The following is a 7,123-nucleotide window of genomic DNA, read 5'->3' as shown; positions in this document are numbered from 1 at the left end:
ATCCAAACTCAGCGAATCCAGATTATCAGTAAAACCGGATATGATCAGACTCGATTGGACTAGTTTTAGTATCTGATTTTGGCTGTATCCGAGTCTGGACCTCAACCCCGAAAGACGAAGAGAACTCGAACACTTTAATTTTCTTTTGCGTTTCCGTGAAAAACAAAACAAAAAAACAAAAAACACCAGTTTCTTTTTATCTAAAAAAATAAGTTTATAGTTTATTAAAAATGCAGCAGTTTTTTAGCATTTCTTTGAAAGCAAAAACTCCTCGATAAGTTCAAAACTTTTTCCTATGTTTTGAAAATGCTGAAAAAAATTTTGAACGTTGAATGATCTTTAAAAAGATTTTGGTAAGTTGGGGTCAATTCTGAGGTTCTTTTGCTTGGTGAAAAAGTTACATTCAATATATAAAAGTGACTTGGTTAGTAAGAGCCATTATTCATTCACTATTTTGCTCTCTATGTTTATACAGAAGTCATCCGATGCATTGCTTCGTGCAAGTAAGATTAACCCACTATGAAACACATCATATCAACAATGTATCAAAAGATATGATGTGAGATAAATATAAATATAAATATATTCTTCTTAATTGTAAAAATTAGAAATTAAACTAAGTTTGATAAAACTAACCTAAAGTTTGAAACCTAAACTCCATATAAAAAGAAAAGATATTTTACAAGCAACTGTATAAATGTGATGCCCTTACTTCCGGTGCAATCTCTCTTTATTTTATAAAAAAAAAAATTGTTTTGAAAATTAATTAAAAATCCCTTTTATGTCCATCTTGGTTAGGTAGAGAGCCTTCTGGGTGCTAAATTGCTAATGAACTTTTCAGCGGCAAGAAGAAAATTCGCGTCCTGTGTCTGAAAATGAAGATATATTAGGCTCATATGGAGTCAATACTAAAAGCACCGGGCCTTTGATGAAAATGTTGCGGACTGAAAACTCGCGGACTCTCTCTTTCTCTGTCTCTGTTTTCTTCGTCCGCTTGGCCTTCTTGTCGTTCTTTCTCGTCTTACTTATCTCTCTTCCTTCTCTCTTGTCCGTTGATTTCGTCCCTACTTCGTTCTTTTTCTTGTCCGTCCATTCTCTGAGATACCACGACGGAAGTAGCCCAACCCTCGCGTCGCCGGAAAATCAGCCGGAAACGGTCGTGATCTCCACGGGACGCGTTTGCCCTAACAATTAGACGCGTGTTCGGGTAAGACGCGAAGATTTTCCAGAGTTCTTTCGCTCTAGGGCTCGATCTCACTGGTCGAGGTGCTTCGAGGGTGATTCGGAGTGAATTAGGGTTCCTTCAGTGCGCCGGTCCGATCTAGGGTTTGGAGGAAAGGATAAGGTTCTGGGATTGAGGAGAAGGCGAGAGATTGTTCGGACGAAAGAGGGTTGAATTGATGTGTCGCCCCGGGGGTGAAGGAGCGGCTTTAACCCTGGGGGAAGATGCAAGGCTATGCATGGGGGAGAAGGTGAGGACCGAAGACGGAAGCGGCACATGCGGCCGGACCCCCTTCGTTCGGCGACGACAGTGGCGAATTCTTCGCTTTCTGAAGGGGCCTATTTCTGCAAGGTATAGAGTAAGGGGCAAATTCGTTGGTTTGTCTTCGTCGGATGGAGGCTTAAGTATCTTTCTTCAGTTCCCCTCCCATTTTGTAATTTCTGTGGTTTTGACTGGCCGATAGGGTCGTATTTCGTAAGGAATGTCGCTGGTTCTGGTTAGGGTTCATTTGCTTTCTCGATTCGGGTGTAATCCTCGTCCTTCTTTCCTTCGCTTCCTTCGAGTTTTCGTGTTTTTGATATCGTGGTTGGTGTCATCATGTCGATGGGGCAGACAAAGTTTGTCCGAATTCTCTGTGCCAGATGTGATTTTCCATTTCGTTGTGAGTCTATGCACGTTTGGATGATATTTGGAGGTAGAGCAGTTGAATCACCGTTTTTGCATCTCATTTGTTATTTTATGTCTTCGCAGTCCCTGTTGGGTTGTGATTTGATCCGCGAAGCTGCTCTTTTCCATCTTTAAACAAAGGAAATCTATGGCCACTCTGCTTATGCGTTGAGGTTGTGCCATCTTAACGAAGTTGGGTCACGAACATGTGGAGTCCCTATGGTCATCACATTTTGGTCCTCTTCAGTGTCTAAAACTGCGGTAGCAGTCTATGGTACTCATGGAAATTAATTCGGTCGTTACTCTTCATATGATATGCATAAGTTTTCTGAGCCGACACTGCGATTGTGTTGTACACCTTTGTGATCCGAGAGCACGTTAAGTTGTGATAACCTTCCTCAGAAGGTTATGCATTTTGTTTAGCTTTAATATGAAATTGCCAGAAATAGCTACTTGAAGGTCAACATGGAGATATTCATGGTTTTGTGTCGTTGTAGGTTGTCAGGATGCTTGTTGCATCCGAGGACTACATGGCATGTTCATAGGCATGGTGAAAGAGGGATTGCTATTGATAAATTTTTATGTTTTCTTGAGGGATTTCACAGGACAAGAAAGGAAAAAGGTCATCCTGGTGGTGATTTAGTCAAATGATGCTGTGAGGAATGCAATAAGCACTGTTGGATCATTGCATTATCATTGTGCATATATGTAAATCAAGTTTGACTGAAGGTCCACTTAAGACTGCAATTAAGGAATTGAAGATTTAGATGTTCATAAGTTGTCATGGTAGAGATGAAAGTATTTGTGAATTTCAGTTGACCATTTCTTATCTTTAGCTGTATGCTTGAGGTGACACTTATCTGCACAGAAAAGTGCGGATGTTTTAGTAGAATAAAGCACTTTCTGATGGTACAATTGCTTCATGCAGATTGGTTTTACTGGTTTTTCTTTGACAAACCTTTGTTCCATTCATGGAAAAAATAAAGAGTGGAAATCACAAAAGCAATGCTAGAAATAATAAGAGCTTATTGTGACTTTTTATCTCAAGTTGCCTTTCCTTTCAAAATACTGGAGCTGGTCATCTTTGGAGTTCTGAATATGTTTTCGCATATCCAATGTCACATATATGTAGAGTTTTGGATTGTCATAGGTACCATTTGCAATTGTATTGTGAACATATGACAAAGTTAATCTTCTTTTTTAACAAAGGAATAATGTTAACTGATACTAAAGCTAAAAGTATAGTAACACCAAAGTAGTTTATGTCTCTCACCCTTTTATAAGATAATATAAGTTTGATAAGGTCAACACACAAATTAAAGATAGCCATGCTTTGGATCAGTTTGATGGAGGAATTGCTTAAATTTTGTTATTTCTTTGCTTTATGGGGTCCATAAAGTTGTGAACGGAGGGTAGTGTCTATGAGTTATTTGTATCCAGATTGTGCCTTTTGCTTCACCGTACTCAGTATATTGCTGTGTTTATTTTATATTTACTTTTTTTTTTCCTAAATGGATCTCTCCTCATACTTTTGTATGCATGCATGTATTCTACATATCTTGGGTGTTGTCTGTTATTATTTCAATTTGGTTGGTTTTACTTCATCTTGGCCTGTTGCTTTTATTTCTTTTTTTTTTTGCAAAATATCAAATTTATTCATCTTGCAGGATGGTCGCAAGATCAGCGTTGGTGATTGTGCACTTTTCCAAGCTGAAGGTTCACCACCCTCTATTGGTATAATTCGTTGTTTGACAACAAATAAAGAGGACTATCCCAAACTTGGTGTGAATTGGCTCTATCAGCCTGCTGATGTGAAGTTTAAAGGCTTCTTGTCTGCACCGAATGAAGTCTTCTATTCATTTCACAGGAATGAAATATCTGCTGCCTTCCTTCTTCATCCGTGTAAAGTTGCATTTCTTCGTAAAGGCATCGAACTTCCTCCAGGCATATCCTCTTTTGTATGTCGACGAGTTTATGACAGATCAAACAAGCGTTTATGGTGGCTAACTGATAAGGATTACATAAATGTAAGTCCTACTGGTTTTAGTACGTCCCATTAAAAATTTGTGCTCTATAATGGATATTTTTATGGAAGGTTGCTTGTGATTATTTTATTTTCCTTCGTAGTCTCCTATCATTTAGTTGGACAGGATATTATACACCACCACCGTGGAGATGTGGAATGTTTGGCTCAGGAATCATTCAGTTGCGTTGGTGCAGTAGGACCTCTTCGTAGTATTTGAATTAGATGCTGCATCATCATCCTGCTAATATATTCTGGAAATACAATTTTGACGGAAAAATCAAAGAGAATGCTTATATAAAGCTATATGTGCTTCTTTCTGCTGTATTTCAAAACTTAAAGGGCTTGTATTTCTGTATTCACAGGAGGATGTAACATACAACAATGTTAAGGGAACATCAGCCACCTCTCTAACCTGCAAGATGCCCAGAATTTTGCTTTCGTGGAGCTCGATTACCATAAATTTGAGGCGTTGGAGCTCTTTCACAAAATGCAACTTGTTGGTGTCCGTCCACCGTGACCATGCTAATGTGTTCACATAGGTGCACCATGCATCGAGATGGCCAAAGGGACTATGATCGGACAAAGGTCGAGATGGCCAAACACACACACACACACCCTATCTATATATATATATATATATATATCTCTATATATATATATATATATATAGAGAGAGAGAGAGAGAGAGAGAGAGAGAGAGAGAGACTATCATATGTTAGATTTAATAAGAATCATCTAAATCTGGGCTGTCAATTTTAAAGGTATAGAAAACACAATACTCAGAACAAGTTGAAAGGTTTTGTAAAGAAAGTGCACACACATAAATGAGTTTCTTTAATCGAGACCTCTTCTTCTGACTACTCTGATTTCCTTATAATAGAATCAAGGAGTCTAAACGAACGATGCCATTAAGTTTGGTATGGGAGGTATATATGGTAGATTGGTATGCCTTTATAAATATATATACACACACTTTTGCGTTAACCAAAAAATATTTTTTTTTAATAAATATTTATTTTTTACTCTGTCTTTATTACACATTAAATCACTTATTTATATTTGAAAAGCTATTCAAATTTTCTATCCCTTTTTCAATCTCATTTATTTGGTTTACTCGATTACCGAGTTTTTGTTATTGACTTTGTAGAAAGTAAAATTTAATGATCCATAAAACCTTTTGAAAATTTTTTAGCCAATCATTTGCTCCTTTAGTACATGTTCTAATTAGTAGATTCATTCCTTGTCCGAAGCCGGGTCATTCATACCTTTGTTTATTGAATTAATTTCACAACGAACAGCCGCAATTACTATCATATCAAGAATTCTCGCCCAATTGATTGCTCCCAGTCATTTTTGTATTCAACGATAAATATTTTTAAATCAAATAAGTAATGATTTTTCATAATGTAGGCCATATATATTTCTACGATATTTGAAAACTAATTTCATGTTAAAATGTGAGTTGGTTCTGAAACAGTGTAAGTACAAATAAAATATTATGGCTTTGCTGGGGACATCTATGGAAAAGCAAGAGAGAGAGAGAGGGGAGGGGACAGACATGGTCAATTCAGAGATGCAGATCTGTGGTGCATTGGTAGCTCAAGTGAGAGTGACAAGGCAGTGGGAGGAAGAAGGATCATGTGGACAAAAGGAAGTCGATGGTGCTCAATGATGCTCAATGAAGAGGCACGTTAGGGGTCACCATATACGTGACATGGAATAAGGACACTCCAAACTGGAAAATGCCAACATCCATGGGGTTAAAGGTTGAACTGTCACCTTAAAGAGAATTCAATTCTGTGGGGCATCCAAATATTTGTCTTAACTCACATGGTCTTGATTGCATTCACATAAATCCAACTTCAACACCTTCTCTACCTCTAACCAAATCTCTCTCTCTCTCTCTCTCTCTATATATATATATATATATATATATTTATATGTGTGTGTATGTGTGTGTTCTCTCTCTCTATATATATATATAGTTATATGTGTGTGTATGTGTGTGTGTGAGAGAGAGAGAGAGAGAGAGAAGTAGTCAATCGACTCATACTTTATGTTTAATCATTAAATCGTCAATCTCAATTACTGGTGAACACGAGCCGAGTTGAGTGTGAGTTCAGTCAGCTCGACTCTGCTTTAGTTCGAAAATAGCTCGATGGAAGCAACTCGAGCTTGACTCAGTAGTTGCGTGTTAAGCTCGAACTCGACTTAATTAAGGCTCGACAAACTCGTTTGAATAGAATTGATATTCATCGTTACGTGTTGAGCTCGAGCTCGACTCGATTAAGACTCGACAAATTCGTTTAAATAGAATTGAAATTCATCGTTACATGTTGAGCTTAATCGATTAAGACTCGACAAACTCGTTTGAATATAATTGATATTGATCGTTACTTGTTGAGCTCGAGCTCGACTAGATTAAGACTCAACAAACTCGTAAACTCGTTTGAATATATCGACTTCATTAAGGATTGACGAACTTGAACAAGGGTCGTGCTTGACTCGACAGTTACGTGTTCAACTCGAACTCAACTTGATTACTTAGACGAGTCAACTCATGAACTAGAACTCGACTCGTTAAACAAATGAGTTGGTTCGAACTCGTTCAAGAGCTGAGCATTAACGAGTGTAGTTCGACTCATTGTTCACCCCTAATCTCAATAGAGATAAAGGGTGAGAGTTTTCTCCCACTCTTTCATTTATTAATTTTCATCTTTCCTTTTGTTTTTCAATGCTTAAAATTGGATAGTTTGGATTTTGCGTCAGTCAATTGGGCATTATTTACTCACTCAACTCTCTCTCAATGAGTAAAACCATACTCAAAATGAAACTGAATTCTCAAGTCACATCACAATACTAGGATCCCATGATCCTAGGAGCACACAATCACCCATTTGCCCAAGCATAGATTTGCCTGGAATGTCGCCATACTTGTGGCGCGCTCACAAAACTTTTCAAAATTCCTCGAGCTTCGAACTCAATGTCGACGGGACGAGCCCGGTGTACCTGCAGACATAAACAAAAGTAAGGCTTCTAGTAGATACCTAAACAATTCAAACAAATATAAAACAAAATCCTTGTGGCACGTGTCATTGCCTCAAGAGGGTGTCGACGGGTAGTGTCGACCAACAAGCTCTCCAAAAGACCTCCTCCTTACATCTCAATGTTGCCACCAACATCAAGACCCAAAGTCATCAATCCATCCA

The 7,123-nt window shown here is 38.0% G+C and overlaps 1 protein-coding gene across 1 annotated transcript; it reads left to right on the top strand.

Moving 5' to 3' along the window:
* Positions 1 to 959: 959 nt before the first annotated feature.
* LOC116267760 (uncharacterized) lies at positions 960 to 5,743 on the top strand. The gene is made up of 3 exons (XM_031649649.2): positions 960 to 1,573; positions 3,556 to 3,915; positions 4,277 to 5,743. Exons 1-3 carry the CDS (start codon positions 1,457 to 1,459, stop codon positions 4,451 to 4,453), a joined length of 654 nt encoding a protein of 217 aa, XP_031505509.1. The 5' UTR covers positions 960 to 1,456; the 3' UTR covers positions 4,454 to 5,743.
* The last annotated feature ends 1,380 nt before the right edge of the window (positions 5,744 to 7,123 follow it).

Source organism: Nymphaea colorata, chromosome 14, assembly GCF_008831285.2.
Source record: "Nymphaea colorata isolate Beijing-Zhang1983 chromosome 14, ASM883128v2, whole genome shotgun sequence".
Taxonomy (NCBI): domain Eukaryota; kingdom Viridiplantae; phylum Streptophyta; class Magnoliopsida; order Nymphaeales; family Nymphaeaceae; genus Nymphaea; species Nymphaea colorata.
The sequence above is the reverse complement of the archived record's forward strand: the minus strand, read 5'-3'. Positions and strand labels throughout refer to the sequence as shown.

What these genes read in the sequence shown, in the direction of transcription:
- LOC116267760 (XM_031649649.2), top strand. Translation starts at nt 1,457, where the DNA reads ATGCATGGGGGAGAAGGTGAGGACCGAAGACGGAAGCGGCACATGCGG. An exon ending in AAGGGGCCTATTTCTGCAAG is followed by an intron (nt 1,574 to 3,555) that starts GTATAGAGTAAG and finishes TTCATCTTGCAG; the next exon opens with GATGGTCGCAAGATCAGCGT. An exon ending in CTGATAAGGATTACATAAAT is followed by an intron (nt 3,916 to 4,276) that starts GTAAGTCCTACT and finishes CTGTATTCACAG; the next exon opens with GAGGATGTAACATACAACAA.